The following is an 18,229-nucleotide window of genomic DNA, read 5'->3' as shown; positions in this document are numbered from 1 at the left end:
AGTGGAAATGTGATTATCCGGTCACTTTGGGCGTCTGTTACATTGAATCTGAGCGTTGAGCAGAGCCCGGACACTTTATCTGAAGTAGCCCATGGCCTTCCCTTGTCAGGTCATTTAATGTGGCACACACTGGCTATCCAGGAACAAATAAGGCCACGTAACGCTTTGCCATGCTCAATAGGTGCTGGTGATTCACTGACAATGTTCAATTAGGCTGCTGTCCTTGTCTTTTAAAGAGAGACGTGGTGGGTTTCCTGTGCGTAATTACGCACCGGTTAAATGATCATTTTAATTCTGCCTCAATAATCCCACACATATCACATTTAATACAATGTGTTAAAATGGATTATTAAGTGTTTTTACATTATTTTTATGTAACTTCATCAAGCCAGCATGAATTAACGCGAATGTGGCTGCTCTACATTTGGTTTTAAGGTGTGAACATTTAAGGTTTTTAATCCGGTGTATTACGAATATGGGAAAAACATTCAATCATTTTAGGTTTCAGGTTAAAAATCAAACATTTTGAAACTGTTAAACATTAAATGCCACAGTGCAGGCGAACGTCAAAGGAATATAAAAACAACTCCCTACGTTTGATTATAAGGTCTGGACGATGTGAAGGATTTTAATTAATAGGGAGAGAAATTCAGACCGACATTTCTTCCTTTTGGTCTCTCTTTTATAACACATCCATGACGAATCGTCTTCAGGTTATAAAGCACTCCTTAATAACTTTGAAGCAGTTTCCTGTAAACGTATTATTCGTGTACATTTCACGTGTGTCAAACAACACAAATTGAAGAGGTGACACAGACACCAGGAGGACAAATGATGCGCATTTTGTGTCTCGCCTGAAAAGTACGCAGAAACATCAATTCATCAGACCCTGGGGTGTGTAAAAAGTTTTTCTATCTTATATCATTTGTCACCAGAACTTATAAACCCGTACACAGTGCGAACATTTGCGGGAATGAGCGGAACGCTGACAGATGACTGACCAAACACCAGTTGGTTGAAACGATTAAATATTAGACGTTCGTCACTAAAGACGCGTAAAAGAACATTGATCTTCAGTGATCCCTGGTGCGACTCTTTTTAGGCCATATAAATTTCCATGAAGTTGTCGCTCGCTCCTTACTCTCCATAAAATGATAAAAACGACAACATCAGTGAGTGACTCACTCAGAAAGGCACGAAGATGCCATATCTTGCCATATATATAACAGGCTGACGCCCGTGGTTATGGGAAACCTTGTGCCAAATTGTGGGCCTACCCCCATTAACATTCAATCAGTCATTCTGGTGCCAGCCAATGAATGGTGGAGAGGGATGGAGGAGGACGGAGCTGCTAGACTGAGCGTTTTGACGCGCTGAGAGGAGGACAGAGCGTCACATCTCTCCAAACGCCCATCAAACTTTCACCACAGCCTGTAGAGAGGACCCAGTCCTCTGAAAGAGGCCTGTTAGAGACAACGAGGACACGCTGGATTCTGCTCACACGGCCGGACAGCGATGGAGACATTACTGGCGATTACTTTTGGTTCAGTTTGACCCTGTTGTTCTTCCCCTTGAAAACATCCTGTTCAGTTTTTGCGTCCTTTTTGCGACAAGGCGACGGGGATGGAGCAAGCACCCAGCGCGCCGAGCCCTCCTCCAAAACCGGCCCATCACGAGCCCATCAGCTTCGGCATCGACCAGATCCTGGGAGCCGGTACGGAGCCAGAAAGCGGGCGCACGGCTGGAAGACAAAGTGGATCCGATTTAAGCAACGGGGACGCTTATTACAGTTTAGGAAGCCCGACCGGGGCCAGCGCGCCCTCATACACCGCGCTGTCTATCTCCCTCTCCGGTATAATGCCTCCGGTGGAGGCTTCAGGTTCATACGGGGAGAGCAGGAGTCTGGGCAGCCGGGGAGTGATTCGAGTCCCGGCACACAGACCCATGACAGCCCCGGGACCCCCGGCCCCCGTCCAGAGCGCTGTCCCTGGGTTTGGGGGGCTGTGCTTCCCTTGGATAGGAAACAGGTTCGCCAAGGACAGAATATCAGGTAGGCCAGCTGTTACACCTGACGGGCTCCTCTCATTTATATTTTATTATGTTTGCTGAAACATAAAATAACACGTGACAAATATTTGTAAAGGTTTTTTTAAAGCCAAGAGAAATGTTTTCACTTTAATTATTAAATTGGCTTAAAATAACAACAGGACACAAGTTTAAATGTTTTTCTAAATCATGACGTAAACTACATTTCCAGATTATTATTATAACATTGTGTTTGTGTGACTGACTTCTATTTGGGAGCTGAATATTTCCTTCCAAACAAATACTAATGTGCAATCACACACTACTTTCATAAGGCGTTGTTTTAAAATAGCAAAAGCATTATTTATCAAAATTTACTGTTGTAGTGAAAATAACTAAAATGTTATTCATTGGATAAATTGAAGATAAATAAGAAAAAAAGCCTGTTAGGCTGTCAGATTATTTATTTTAGAAATTGTAGAGAAAAGTAAGATGAAAAAAATATCATCTAAAACAATAAAAATGTGTGATATTTTCTGTGTATTTAACACAAATGTGGAGATAAATTAACAGGAGCTTTTATTATTAAAGGCCTATGATATAATAGGTATGGGAAAATATTAGGCCAATAGGCCTGCTGTCCTCTCTGTAATTAGCAGTGCGGATATTATCTGTTAAAGCTGTCATAGTTAAAGCGTTTTTTAATATACTTTTTTTATAATTACATTGTTTGCCATACTTGGCCAGACTCATCCTTCACAATAAATTTCATCTCTCATATCTCACACGTGGCTTACACAGTCTAAATAGGGAATTGTTGTCAAACAGGGCAGATATCTGTGATATATGGCCTTGAATTTCCATACAGAGTGGGGAGTGAATTAGTCTGTTTGGTGCTGTAGCAAAATCTCATCTTCCACTCACCGCTGCGTCTCTGCTCTCTGCTCCCCTGCAGCGGCTCTGGTGCCGTTCGCCGTTACGCGGCGGATAGGACACCCGTACCAGAACCGGACACCGCCCAAACGGAAAAAGCCCCGCACGTCCTTCTCCAGAGTTCAGATCTGCGAGCTGGAGAAACGCTTCCACCGGCAGAAGTACCTGGCCAGCGCCGAGCGGGCGGCCCTGGCCAAGAGTCTGAAGATGACAGACGCACAGGTGAAAACCTGGTTCCAGAACCGCAGGACCAAGTGGAGGTTGGTATGACATTTCATATTTGAGTTTGAGTTGTCCGTACTTACACTTGGAACTCAATCTCATCACATTTTGTCTTTTAAAAACCCGCACTATAGCACGTTTACGCAAATAAGTACACCTTGCTTGTGAAACCAAACTTTCCTGGTTGTGCAGGTGACCCCACGCGCCATTTCCTGTGGCTTGACCTCATCGACACGGAACAAAAAAAAATCTATGGGCTGAATATAAACTGCAATTTAAAAACACAATCCTGGATGTAGTTTTATTATCATATTGTCATTTTTCTCTTCTTCTGTTTCGTCTTTTACAACTAATAAGGCCTATATTAAATATTAAGTGGAGTAAAATCGTTTTTAAAAATCTCAAAAATGTAGTTTCTACCAAATATTACAACCAGTCAAATACTATATATTTTTTGTCATGTTTTACATATAATTCATGCTTGACACAAACCTTGACGTCCTTGTAAAGCTCTATACATACATTTATTTTATTCTAAGAGCTCACCACCGCTGTTTTACGCAGCCACTGGGGTGTTTTCACACTTGCACCCTCTTCCTTGCTGTCCTTTAATCTTACATAACTCCTCTTTTGGTTTATATATTCATAAATATATGAATGTTTCACATATTTTCCCCGTCTTTCTCCAGGAGACAGACAGCCGAGGAGAGGGAGGCGGAGCGTCAGCAGGCCAATCGTCTCATCCTGCAGCTGCAGCAGTCCGCCCTCCAGAAGTCCCTCAGCGAATCAGCGGTGTCGGATCCACTGTGCGCCCATAACTCCTCCCTGTACGCCCTGCAGAACCTCCAACCCTGGGCCGAGGAGAGGGAATAAGAGACCAGACGCCATGCTGTAATCAATAAGCATCAGCTATTATCCCTGGGAGGATAAAAATCAATTTAATTAGGCCCTACATGAGGACAGTGGGACTTACTTTTTTGATCCATGCAATGGATTTAAAATTAAAAAAAAAAAAAAAGAAAGAAAGTTGGAGCAGAAAAACTGAAGAAGGGGTCACAGCCATTTGAGTGGACGAGTGAGAAAATGGACCTGAAGTGATGGAGATGGTGAGTGATGCCTGATTTGAAAGAGAAACAGAACTTTTCTTGGAATAAATCTTGCAGCTCTGTGCTTGGGAAGAGACTTTTTCAAATTCAACAACAAAAAAAAAAGGAAACAGAACTTGTCATTAAAAAATTCTGTGATTGTCCTCTAATGCTTGTACTTATTCTGTTTACTAGAATAAGAGGGAGAAATGTACCCCTTTGTCTTCTCTCTCAAGCATCAGACACATTGTTCAACACTTAGAAAGGGAAGAACACCAGCCATATAAAGGCAAGGCCTACATCCCAACACCTATACAATAGAGTACTTGCATACAAATGTGAAAATGTCTGTTTTATTAAAATACACACACAAAAAAATGCAGATATGAAAGCTGCTCCAGATATTTTTCTTAACTGTTCTGGTGCTTAAACTTTCCTTCCAATCTCATTTATAAATGTACCCACTCCAGCTGCAATGCACCACCACGGTCACCTGTCCGTCTCCAGGTGTGGTGCACCACCTCAGCCCAAGAAAAAGATGCCTAAAATGTTCCATTATGGGGGTAGAAATGCTTTTGTTGCGCAGTAATAAAAGGGAAATAGATGTCAGGATAAGAGGGGGGAGAGAGGAAAATATTAAAGAGGCTGCAAGTTGGGTAATAAAGGGAGTGATGCATGTTCAGTGATGGTGGTGACATTTTTTTTTCATATGCACATTATCATGCTTTATTTGTGTGTCCTTTGGGAATCGGGGCACAAATGTACAATTCCTTTTGTACTTTCATTGTATATGTGTAAATAACAATATAAACTGTTCTTGTGACTCTTTCTGCTCGTGCTGTTTATGGTGCACCATAAAAAAAATGATTTTAAGATTTTAACACACCATAATTATAAGCTATAAAAAAAGATTATGGGGTGACAAGGTGAAAGATAGCAGACGTGATTTTGTTTCTTGAAAAGTTTATTGATAAATATAATGATTTTATACAATATTTCAATACACACATTATTTCATTATGACAGTTTGAAGCTGTCTGTTTGTCTTCCTGTCCGTCAGTCTATCTGGAAGTATGTCTGGGTACATTTCAGATGAGCCGCAACACATTTCAGCTTTTTTTTTTTTTTTAAATCACGCTATTGGTAGCACAGTGAGTGGGCATGACAGTAAAGCATTAATAAATCTGGGGGTTTTTTGTCCTGCTCAATCGTCAAAACGATGGCTCTTGTTCGAAACATGGCTTCCGTTCCTTCAGAATCAGTGAAAGGGTCTCTCTCGTCTGCCTCTATTCTGTCTCCACATCCCTCCTCCCTGCTCCCCTCTACTGTCTCTCCCTCACAGTGAAAGGTTGGTCGCTCCAAGTCGACCTTTTTTTTTTTTTTTTTTTAAACAGACAGATCTGACGACGACACTCTCCTCTCTGGCACAGACAGCTCAGCTGGACTGATTAGTGTCCACAAGATGAATGCTTGTACATGCTAGGAAAAATGACACTAATATTCAGGCAAACTTTTACACCAGGACACCACATATAAACACATGCACGTCCCCTTTGTCACTCTGCATCTGTACACCTGTGCTCTTTATTTCACAATGAGTGTCAGGTGGAGTAAGAACAGGTATATCTAATTAGACAGAAAGACAGACAGACAGTCAAAGTCAGAAACACGCAGACAAGACAGGAATGATTCCACACAGCAAGAAGAAGCCACGAATACGACAGTTGAATATCTACAGTCGGGTCGTTACAACATTGAAACACTGACTGACACCACTGGAACACGCACAGTGGGTGTAGAGAGGACCGTAGCAAGCTGTCACAGGACGTAAGACTGATGCAAGCCAGCTGAGGTCAAATTCAGCTCTGCGAACCTTTACAGTCTGAGAACAGATGAGGTGGTTCTGTGAGATGCTACGCCCAGACCTTCCCAAATGTATGCACATATAGCTGAGTATATCGCCACGGAGTTCTTCATGGCACATACGTTAAATACGCCGTATAGGCCTCTGTCTTGCATGCTTCACAATATTGCTCATGTTTTGTTGCGTTGACACAGAAAGTCATGATGAAAACAGCTATTATTTACGCCTCTTATGCACTAACTATGCATCGGGTTGATCTCGCCGCTGAGCTGCTTTCGGGAATTTCAGTCCTGCTTGATAAAGTTGTTCAATTTACACGTTTCTGAAAAGCGTTCAACCAAATGTGAGAGAATCAGTATTTACACAATGTCATGGATACACAATGTCCAAGGCGACGGTAACAACAGCAACAAACGAGGAGGATGGAGACGAGGTAAATGGTCATATGAGGGGTTTGAGTCCATTTTCCAAAACCGGTGATGGTTTGTCGCCATGGATTTGTTTCGTGGCAACCGTCCCACACAAAGCGACAAGATCCATGTTTCCTATTGATTGCCCGCCATCCTTTTCTCTTGCATGTTCATCTTTCTTTCTCCTCCTTTGTTCTTTTCTCCCCTCTCTGTGTTTTCATCTATTGCACCGTCCCCCTCTTCTTCACTGTCTAGATGACATTTTCAAACAGCTGTAGAGACCTCATGATGTTTTCGTCCTGTAAAAGAGGAGAGATGGAAAATTAAGAGGCTGACTGTGAGAATGAAGTCATCCAACAATCACCACTTAATTCAGTTTAATGGCCACTAGGGGGCAGTAAAAGCCTGTAAAATGTTGGTCAGTGATCTCTGCAGACAAACACACACAGTGATATAAAAGGTAGCAAAGACCTTAATTAATTGCCAGTATAGTCAGACCTGCATCAGACGAACATAAGAAAATAATCTGAGGGAATAAGACTTTTATGCAAATAATAACTATAATAATTTGAATGTTTCTTTAAGCTATAATACCCATACTACCATACTACTTAGGATGCCAGAAAAAGATTTTGTACGTCCCATTACATTGCACTTCAAATGCAGTGTGCTGAAAATACCACCATTTCCTACTTTACCCAGTCACATTTTGCAGTATGCAAGCCAGCATGCCTTTCTGGCTATTCTGACCCACAATCCTCTGCGCAACAAAACATTCGTCACATCAACTGGGCCGCAGACAGATGACAGCTCGCTGACAGCTGACAGAAGTTGCAATGACGAATGACATTCAAGTGTCAGTACTACACATTTTTTGCAGCTCGTATGAATAATTAATACAATAGGCTTGTTTAAGATAAGATGTTCTGTAGAAAATCCTAATTTTATGTGTAATTCTAATATTTAATGCTAGATTTTAGGCTATTTGTCTTATGTTGTGCAATGGAGGTTTAATTTGTGCACACCTTGTGTGCTTTATAATAATACTAATACCACTAATAATGATAATAATACATCGTCTGCAAACTACAGGTAGCCTACAGATTAATGTAACAGGATTTAAATAGTTCTGACTTCCTGTTCATTCTTTGAAGGCTGGTGGAAGTAGAGCCACTTTGCAGCAAACTGTCTGATTTGACTTTTTCTCACCGCCCCCTGCTGTCTTCTCATGCGAGACACAGGGAGCGTTCCGAATCGCACACTTTTTCTTTTTACTTTTAGTAGGTCCTGCAGCTGCCCTTAAAGAGTATGTACTGTTGCATGCAGTATGCACACAGATGAGACATACTACTTTCTCATAACATTACACGATGAACTTGGACCCTCTTACTCATATACCCATTACCATGGAGATAAAACAAAATGCCGTTCACCGAACTCTCCAGAGACAGAGGTCCACCCGGGAGTTCTGCAGTTGTTACTTTGTGAGAAGTAATAACTGCATACACTGAGGATTCTAACATATTATAGCCACGATGATAGAATTACAGAGGCTATACATTTCTCTGTTAGTGTTATTTAACACGTATGCTCTTTTGTTGTTGGTTATATTTCTGATTTTTTTATTCAATCAAACAATTAATATTCCTAATATTACTATTCAACTGGTCATCAGTCACTTGAATGCATTTTCATCCATCACTGTGACTTCTGACAGCTGTCAATGAGCTCTCATCTGTTTGCAGCTCAGTCGATGTGACGTATCGTCTGCTGTACAGAAGATTGTGGGTCAGAATAGCCAGAAAAGCATGCTGGCTTGCATACTGCAAAACTGGGCTGGATGTAGTAGGACATCCTGGTATTTTGGCATACTGCATTTGACATACTATGTACTGGGACACACTAAATCTTTTTCTGCCATACTATACAGTATGATAGTATGGGTATTGGAAAGCAGAGACAGTTCATCTCAAACAAGCCCTTTAACGTGCATTAGTTTTGCACTTTGGATTGTGACAAATAACCAAGAGGGTCAAAGTTCAAGGTGCAATGTTATGACTAAATAATATCTCCCAATTGTATGCATACTCCATCAACTACTTTGTAAGGGGAGCTGCCTTACGCACTGAAAGTGAGAAAAGTATGCCATTCAGAACACAGCGTAGGTCTTTTTCAAAGCAGACATTGTGTCACAGCAGGAAAAGCACAGGTGTTAATGACATTAACAATGACTCTGCTCTATAAATGGAATTCAACCATTTTTAATTTTAGCATTTACACCTGTGCATTTCCTGCTGTGATGTTAAAATGTCTGTAATGTAATGTGTGTAAGGGAGATGTGAACTCGAAGGACAAAACGAAAGAGTACCTCTTGACAGGAGAGGATGAATTCATCCAGAGTGACCACACCGTCTCTGTTTTTGTCCATTTTCTGTGGAGAGCAACACACAAACGGTCAAAGTGAGTCAGATATTAAGATTTTAATCAAAGATACTGGGGCGTTGGTGGCTTAGTGGATAGAGCAGGTGCCCCATGTACAAGGCTGTTGCTGCAGCGGCCTGGGTTCAAGTCCAACCTGTGGCCTTTTGCTGCATGTCACTCCCTCTGTCTCTCCCCCTTTCACACTCACCTGTCCTCCCAATTAAAGGCTAAAATGCCCAGAAAAATATCTTTAAAAAAAAAGTAAAAAGTAGTTTGTAAATAAACAGATTCTCGTTCTGTGAGGTCACTATCATTGTGTCTTTTTGGCATTTTTCTCTGCTCCATTGCAGAGACACTACAGCACTTCTCAGAGATCACCTGCTACTAGTCAGTGTATCCAGCACAGGTCTTGTTCCTGGATTTTTAGGTATGTTTCCTTAATTTTCACCCTTTTATTTGCTCTGAAGCCATGACAGATATCACTGCTCATGCTTACTACCCAAATATGGTCAAAGGGTTCAGTTGTTGTTACCTGAAAGAAGGCATCCACATGCTGTTTGGGTGCGTCGTTTTTCAAGACAGGGTAAGTGTACTTCCCCATCATGTCGTATATCGCTCTGACGATGTCTGTCATCTCCTGTGAAACAGAACAGAAGCACATACACATAAACACAAGTGAGGCCTGAAGTATGAGATCAACATAAAAATACAAACACAGCGGGTATATGACCACAATAGCTTGTTTAGAATCAAGTGACTATTAGAACACGAAACTCAGATGGAGAGCAGGAAGTGATAAATCCATATACAGCATGAATTGGAAATAGAGGAAAGTGTCTACATAAAAAGGCTGGATGAACCTGCAGGCAGCACATATCGTCAGAAACTCATTTCAGATGTGATCCATACAAAGTGAAGAAAAGTGATTTAACACAACTTGACCCATTTGCCCAGGGTGGAGAGGATCTTCATTACAAATTACATCGTCCTCCGGACCCCCTGATGCATGGCAAGCCAGATGAAAGAGTCTAACTTTAGCAGACTATAACTGTTTTATATCTTTTCATATTTCAGCTCTGTCTATGGATGCAAAGCTAGTGTCAGGCTGTGAGCTAGCTAACTTTACCTACTATCCTCTACTTGGTCACCAGTCCCAGAGGTCTCATGAAATGTTGTTAAAAACAGAGAAGTTGTCACAGCACATTATAATTGCATAGCAATACCAACTCAAGACATGTTTAACACAACATTTTAACTGAGTGGTTCTCAAACGTTTTCTGTCAGGCGCCCCTCAGAAGCCATAAAAGATTAATTGCCCCCCACCCCACGTTTTTTGTGAATCATTAACAATAGTTGAGGAAGCAAATAATAATAAAAGAATGTTGAAGTTTAGTGAATTAAAGGTCAAAGTGACAGCATCAGCAAGCTTGTTTGTTGATTTTCCCTACATAAATCATATACATTTAACATTATTTCATTCCATATTTTTCCGCTGGTCATTCACGCCCCACCTGCAGTGGCTCTATGCCCCACACTTTGAGAATCACTGCTTTAACTTAACGTTAACTGACTCCGCTTCTCCAGACTTAGGATGGTTTTTGATCCTTGTTTGGCGCCATGTTTCTGTGTGCCCTAGTTTATTCCTGATTTGGTCTATTGGAGTGGCCATGAGCAGCACAAATCATAGGCATTTGTTTGGCGATGGTAGTTGTTGCCGCAAAACCTGTCTACAGCTGCCTGCCCTTCACAAACACACACCTCTTTGTTGATGTATCCATCTCTGTTGATATCGTAAAGGTTGAAGGTCCACTGCAGCTTCTCAGTGATGGAGCCTCTGAGCAGGATGGACAGGGCTGTCACAAAGTCCTGATGGAGACAGGAAGGACAGAGTAATAAACTGACAAAGGAAAGATAGTTTGTAAACAAAAACAAGAGTGTTACCACGTTAAAAACAAATCGAGCAAACCTCAAACTTTATGGAGCCGCTGTGTGCTGTGTCAAATGCATTGAACAGGTAGTGTGCATAGGTGCTGGCATCTGCAGGAGGAAGGAGAAAGTGCTGGTCAGAAGCGATGGGTACCATTAGGATTTCATTGGTACTGATATCAATGCCTATCAGTAAAGACTACTTTCCATAGTTTGATCTGAAAACATAAAGACATGGCATGAAAAGATGTGAAAAGACTCAACAGTTTGTCCTGCATATATAAAAAGGGATGAGAAATTGCTACAGATGTCTGATCAGCAAATGTCTGTTGGCGATGTGCCTTCATGCTGCTTCACTTCAAGAGGCTAAATTTAAACAGTATTACAAATTACCACAGAACTCCAGTCCTTGAGCTTCACAGACGTCAATAGCAATAGATAACAAAGAAAACAATGCAGTTATACAACATCAGACGTAATTGCCTGACGCCAGCAGCTTCATCATCAATAGGGGAGGTTAGGAGTTTAAAAATGCTGTCTATGTTGAATGAATCAATGTTATATAAAAACCAATAGCATCATTGTTTGTCCACAAAGTTATTGACATTTTGGTACTGAGCAGTCAGGAACTGGAAACAAATTTTTTACCAGTTCTCGATACCCATCCCTACCTGTCAGTATACTTGATGGAGACAATACAGAGACACAGACAGGTACAGATTCAAACAGCACAACGCTCTCTCTTTACCTCCATGAGGGAAGAACTGGGAGTATATTTGCTTGAACGTTTCCTCATTGACGACGCCACTTGGACACTCCTGGAAAGACAGAAAGAAGCAGAAAGAGAGAGTGAGGAGGAGGAGGGAGATATGAACTGCAGATACCAACCTGAGGGACACGTCAAAGAGAGACTGATGGAGGGTTTATCAGAATCAGAATCAGAATAACTTTATTGTCCTCAGAGAGGAAATTTGTCTTGGACAACAAGGCGGCTGCAGCTCACAATTTAGAAATGAAACGACATTCACATTTGAATTATAAACAGCATTCAAGACAAGACATAAGAACATACAAGGACAGTTCAGTGCTTAGATGGTATCCGGATAGTCCATCCGATTTTTTTGCACATGACCCAGCAAGAATTTATTGCACAAGTTCAAAAGTTTGATGGAATAAATTTAAGAATGACACAAAGCTGATTGGGGACTGGCATTTGGTTAAATCTCTAAATTATAGTTTTAATGTTTACCAGTTTGTAGTTGGTTTCAAGCATTATTGTGTTACATCACCAAAAGTAGATCAAGCTGCAGTTGCACATTTTGAACACGTGTCCAGGGTGTCGCTATTGAGTTTAGTTTTACATGGAGCTTTAATTAAAGTGTAACTTGGCAAAACAGGCACCAAAATTGTTCCTATGTGATGTTTGATTCTATTGTAATACTCATACTACTTATTAAAAACAGCATTTATTAAAACTAAAATGCATTTTTGAAGGGTTCACTTGCAAAAAGACATCTCAGTTCTCATTTTGTGTGTGTGCAAGCCAGGGAATATTAAACTGGTATAGACTGTTCATTTATGATAACTTTAAGTTTTTAAATTTTCATAAATCATTTTTTACCGTGCACTCATATAAATATCAATCAGACTGGTGGTTTATTAATTTTAAGAATGACCCTTACCAAATGAACTCTTTATTTATGTTGTACAAGTAAAAATAAAGGGCAATTGCAAACAAAAACAACATAAAATGAATAATATTAGCAGTAAAATCAGGGGGAAACACCATTATAACCAAATATACACAAGCATATTTAAGTAAGTAAACAAATGGCCCTCAACCCAAATTATTTGTTCTACCTATGAAACCCGAATACATTTTTACTTTGTTTTTTAATACATTGAACCTTTACAGAATGTTTTAATAAATCTACTGTAGCTACAGAACAGCACTTCAAACATATACCATGATGTCCATTTCATTTATTTGACTAACCACTATTATCACATGGTATGGAGTACAAACATTACACACAATAACAAACAATGACACAAGACGTGACTGAAGTACAAGAAATGTTATTTAAACAAAGGAAGGACATACTTCATAAAAACACCTAGTTTACAAATTACTTCTGGCTTATCTGATTGTATGACAAAAATAAATTTACACATAGATGGCTGATTTAAATAACACTATAGCAAACTGTTCAACAGTTTTAACCAGCTGATGTTGTTACACGTTTTAATCCAGCAAAAATTATCTCAGTTCATCCTTTAATACTTTCACTGGAGGCAAATACAGACTGATACTATGGACAACTCCTGGTGCTGAGATGATTTTTATTAATTGATTTACCATAACAAACCTATATTTAACAAAATCATGTCTTTACTTTAAACCTAGTGATCATCAAATCATTACTTAAACCACTAAGGGATCTTTGCTTTGCTTATATAGAAGCATCCATTTCAGTTTTTGTCGTGCACCTTTTATTCACTCAGTTCAGAGAGAGAGATGATGGATTTTACCAAGAGGGCTCATGAATGTTTGCATGGTTACAGCACAAGCCAGAGTGAGACTGAAGGATTTAAGGATTCATTGTTTCAGAAATCTTTTATTCACAAATAAATAAATAAATATTCAACATAATTTAGAATTCTTGTGTGTGAAGGTATTCTTCCTTTCTTTATTATTCTTTATTCTTTGATGCCAATCTCTTCGTTTGCTTGGTCATAAGAAAACTTCTAATTCTTCATCTAGTTTAGTGTCATATGAAATGATAAATATAAAGTATGTGTGAGGTTGTGGTAGAAACCTGTAATGGCTTACACAAAAAAACGCACCCCAAACAATCCAAATCCAATATGTAAATATACAAAATCACCAGTACATTTGAAATACTGTCAATATTGAGTGTAGAAGTATCTTTTAAAAAGTGTGTAAGTATAAATATATGCCCTGTATGTATCTATGAGGAGGAAAACATCCTTTGAAATGAACCTGTAGTGTCACTTACATTCTTAAAGCCCCGGTAGAGCACTTGGAGCTCTCTTTTGCTGAAGTTGGTTTGAGCTTCTAGTTGGTCGAGGCCCTCCGGTCGATGGCACACCATGGTCATCTCCAAGTCATCATCAGCTTTGTCTGGAAAAAACATAAAGCAATATTCCTTAACATAAACTGCAACATACAGTGAGCGAGAAAGCGAGAGAAAGGGAGGATAAATAATCCAAGACACAGCGCCACAATAAAAATGATGTGCGCACTACAAGTTTGAAATATCTTAAAAGTCTATTCCACTGGTAAAGGCAGAAATAATAAGACTAGTTTTAAGAGAGAAGGAGGGGAGAGGATGAGATGTAGAGGTCGGTCTAACAGCTCCATGTTCCTCCTCTCACTGGCCCCATCATTAACAACTCAATGCTCTCCTCGCCGGAGGGGAGGAGAGAGAGGACAAACCGTTGACTCTGAGACAACACGCACACACACACACACGCACAAACACACACACCCACACACACACACACACACACACACACACACAGGCTCAGAGTGCCTTAAGTTCAACATGACAGTATAAAAGCACATTCGTCTACACATTTGCACGAGTGCGCCCGCACTCCCTGAAGCAATCTACAATGTAATAATTATGCATAATATTATTACTGTGCATAATTTAATAGAAATAGTCATAAAAATTCAGGATATGATAAAGTGGTCATAATGTGCAGTAGTAAAATGCTGGACAAAAAAAACCCTGATGATTAAGTAATAAGGCGGTACATTTTATGGACACCATTTCAGAATAATGTCTGTCTGATGGTCTGTCACTGACCTGTCTGCACCTGTCCAGCTGTGTTTGCTTTAGTGTGAAGCACTTATCATCTTCTCCCGCTTCATTAGAGTTAAAACTCACAGACTGATATGAATGTTTAACATGTTTAAAGACTGGTGTTACAGTCTATATTGCTGCCTGCGTAGACCTCTATTTATAAGAGCTAACTTCCCATCTGAAGTGCTGCGTGGTGATCAACTATAATCGTCTCTGTCCTTTTAGCACTTAAATGCAAATTACAGTCATTGAGCAAAACTGATTATTGTTATCAGAGGATATAAGCAGACAGTTTGAAAGAGAGCTCCCACAGTCACAGTGTCTGCTGCAGATTCAATGAGTAAGCTAAAGTATTTTTAAGTTCTCCTGTCCCGCTTTAATGAAGTGTCACAGAGTGCAGTGTTCACACCGTCCTTGGCACTCCACATTTTGAAACATCAACAGTCTTGAAATAGAAACGTTTTTATCTGTGTGGCGAGACCATTAGTGCTTTGTAAAGCTTCATTACACCAATACCTCTTCAGCTCTGTTCTCGCAGAGAATCACGGGCAGCAGGTCGGCATTTTTATTGTGCAAGCGGAGACAGCTTCATCTCACTGCAGAATTAAACCTCAGTCAACAGTCTGGTGTTCACGTTTGTTCACATCAGCAAGACTTTTCAGGTAAATAATCACATACAAGTGCTGCCATCATGGTTTAAGAGCAAGTGGGTTTGAATTCATAATTTGTAGTTGTTGCACACATAAAATACAATAATATTTTATGTCATCCAGCAAGGGCTTATTACACTGTGCCCATTAATTTTCTACAGAGCATTATTACAGTATATGATGACTTTGTAGCTTCTGCTGAGTTGCTAAGCAATCTCTCTTTATATAGCTCCTTTCCCCATCACACACACACACACACACACACACACACACACACACACGCTCTCACAACCCCTGAAGGCCAATCGTTTCATCACTCAGGCAGTTCAGTGTTTCTCAGTGTCACATTAGAGTGGAGGTTCACACTCCTGGCTCAAGGTGAGATTATTCACATCCAATTCCCAGTGACGTTCAGGTATAGCCCATTATATACTGCGTAATGACACACACACACCACAACACAGACAATACCAAACTAGTGTGCGAGCATGTATTTAAAACACAGATGCTGATGTGATGCTCTTAAGTACTGTACACTGTATAATAAATGTTCTGGTGTGGTGTAATATTGTTAAACCCACACAGCATATGATTCATGCACCTACAGAGATAAAGCTCTCTACTGAAAGGCTTCACTGTGACTCTATTGTCCATGTTAAAGCCCTGGTGGCACCTGCACAGTCACCGTCACACTCAGTGCTTGCACCAAAAACTAACACAGCTCAGGATGTTCCATCTCAAATTACAGCACAATGCATAGTTAAGCCTCTGAAAGGAAAAAGTTACAGTAATCACCGGAATGTTTTTTGAATCGGCATGTTTTTTATATCATCTAACAGGGCTGCAGAAATAAAGTCCTTTAATAAACACAGCATGTATAAACATGTAGAGCAACTACAGTATATTGTGGGTCTCGATTCCACATTAGACTTGATTCTGATTGGTCAAGTGCATCATCCCACAGTCTCTTATTTCTGCTATGGACAACAGTTCTGAATGAAGTCTATTTTTAAGATTACTTTTTCGACTTCTGCCTTTACTTCACAGGACAGTATTTAAGTGTGAAGGGGGTGATGATATGCAGCAGAAGACCACTCACTGGAATTAAACCCACAGCCGCTACAGCAAGGACACTGCCTTTACATGAAACCCCAGCTCTCCCCACTGAGCTACAGGGCTCCTCTACATTTTTTAATCAATATTTGTGTCAAATTATTGATTTATTTAGTAAGACGCGTTGTAATAAGCTGGATAATGTACAGCTCACAGGTCATTATTGCGAAATAAACCCCCACAGGGTGATTCAGGACTACAGTGTACAACGCAAGGCTGTACATTATTTCTTACAATGAGCCCTTTGAGGCAGTTTGCGGTGCCATTGAAAGAAAATTGACTCGACTTAATTAATAACACAACTGTGAGAGTCAGGATCAGTTAGTATTCAGGTATAGAATTGCTTTTTATGCCTTTGTTTTGTCATTTTTTCTCAGCATGATCATATGGATTAGGTGGGTAAGGACACTGCAGCATGTACAGAGTATGTGCATGCAGATAAGACAAACAAAACAGATAAAATGGTGTAATTAATGCAACATTATTATCATACATGAAGACACACAAGTTCAGATTTGTAAATTACAAGCTGTGGAAAACATGAGGCAAAATTAGGGTTGTAATAAGATCACAAGTGATACCATTTGTTATCACTTTCAGTTAGTTATAGCTGTATTAGACTCAGTTTCCTGTGTCTTGGATGATATCAGACATTGTTGCTATAGCAATATCTACTGAGTATTATGTCAGAATTGTTATCAGTAGATAAAAAAAAGTATGAGACAGTCGACCAGAGGAGATTTAGAATATCAAAAGCAGCAGAGAAAAAAGTATCCAAGCCCTCAACAGCGAGCAGTTGTTAAAGGTAGTAGTTCAGAATTCATTACCAGTACATGCGGTTGAGAGTGCAGTCAGTCTATGTCCCAAATATCCAACATCCCCACATAAATAATACTTTTTTTCTTTAAATCTCAAAGACAGACAGTAGTGAAAAACACAACCGCTCTACAACTTTGTTTGTTTTGTCGGAGCGCTGGATCGCAGTGATAGTAGTTGTAGTACTGACTCACCCTCCACAGTGATGACTCCCAGTAGGTGCAGCATTTTCACGGCCCCGCAGCACAGCAGGATGATGGCTATAGTGTGTAAGCTGTTCTCACTCTGCTCCTCTCTTTCCATTCTGATTCACTTCTTTGTTTCCACTGGACTCTAGAAGCTTTGTGCCTCCAACTCACTTTCCTTTACTTGTTTTTAAATTCTTGGACTTTTACCACATAAAAGTATGCAAGAGAGAAGCTATTCTAAACTTTCAAACTTGCTTTTTACCCAACTCTGAGTACAGTTGGCAACCGTTTCTCTCCGCCTCTCTTATTTAACTTTCTATCCATCCTGCCTTCTCCTACAATGAGATCAGCACTCGCCTGCCTCTCTCTGTCTCTGTCTTTTTATCCCCCTGTCTCTCTACTCCCTGGGGCATCTCCCTCTCTTATCCTGACCTTCGCTCCATCCCACTAACTCTCTCCCTCCTCCCCCCCTCTGTCCCCCCACACAGTCACTGTGTCCTTCACTCTTTGGGAACGTGGCTCTAACTTGAGGGTCCGACCCGAGCACACTGTAACAATGATAAACTCACCTTCTGCTGTACGGATGTTTGTGTTTGTCTTGTGACTGTGCGCCCCTGTGCATGTGTGCATGTGTGTGTTTGTGAGCAGATCAGCACTTGATTAATTGGCCCCATTAAGACACACGGTCAACCCCCAACAACAGGAGGCTTCATTTACTGCAAAGTGACTTTTGTAACTGAACA

The 18,229-nt window shown here is 40.4% G+C and overlaps 2 protein-coding genes across 6 annotated transcripts in view; one reads left to right on the top strand and one right to left on the bottom strand.

Moving 5' to 3' along the window:
- Positions 1 to 613: 613 nt before the first annotated feature.
- LOC125894769 (T-cell leukemia homeobox protein 3-like) lies at positions 614 to 5,087 on the top strand. Its single transcript, XM_049586355.1, has 3 exons — positions 614 to 2,050; positions 2,981 to 3,218; positions 3,870 to 5,087. The coding sequence occupies exons 1-3, from the start codon at positions 1,624 to 1,626 to the stop codon at positions 4,051 to 4,053; spliced, it is 849 nt and encodes a 282-aa protein (XP_049442312.1). The 5' UTR covers positions 614 to 1,623; the 3' UTR covers positions 4,054 to 5,087.
- Positions 5,088 to 5,280: 193 nt separating this feature from the next.
- Positions 5,281 to 18,229, bottom strand: part of LOC125894770 (Kv channel-interacting protein 1) — a 61,225-nt gene continuing 48,276 nt past the window's right edge. For 4 of the 5 annotated variants that reach the window (XM_049586357.1, XM_049586360.1, XM_049586358.1 and 1 more), the window contains 7 exons: positions 13,907 to 14,031; positions 11,635 to 11,704; positions 10,927 to 10,997; positions 10,719 to 10,826; positions 9,493 to 9,597; positions 8,908 to 8,970; positions 5,281 to 6,838 (listed from right to left, as the gene is read on the bottom strand). In XM_049586357.1, coding sequence (XP_049442314.1) covers positions 6,791 to 6,838; positions 8,908 to 8,970; positions 9,493 to 9,597; positions 10,719 to 10,826; positions 10,927 to 10,997; positions 11,635 to 11,704; positions 13,907 to 14,031 — 590 coding nt within the window. In that variant the 3' untranslated portion in view covers positions 5,281 to 6,790. Of the gene's footprint in view, positions 6,839 to 8,907; positions 8,971 to 9,492; positions 9,598 to 10,718; positions 10,827 to 10,926; positions 10,998 to 11,634; positions 11,705 to 13,906; positions 14,032 to 17,492; positions 17,709 to 18,229 lie in introns of those variants that run through there. The other variant, XM_049586356.1, reaches the window with a different exon arrangement.

The sequence above is a fragment of the Epinephelus fuscoguttatus genome, linkage group LG9 (assembly GCF_011397635.1).
Source record: "Epinephelus fuscoguttatus linkage group LG9, E.fuscoguttatus.final_Chr_v1".
Taxonomy (NCBI): Eukaryota; Metazoa; Chordata; class Actinopteri; order Perciformes; family Serranidae; genus Epinephelus; species Epinephelus fuscoguttatus.
This window is presented reverse-complemented; position numbering and strand designations above follow the sequence as displayed.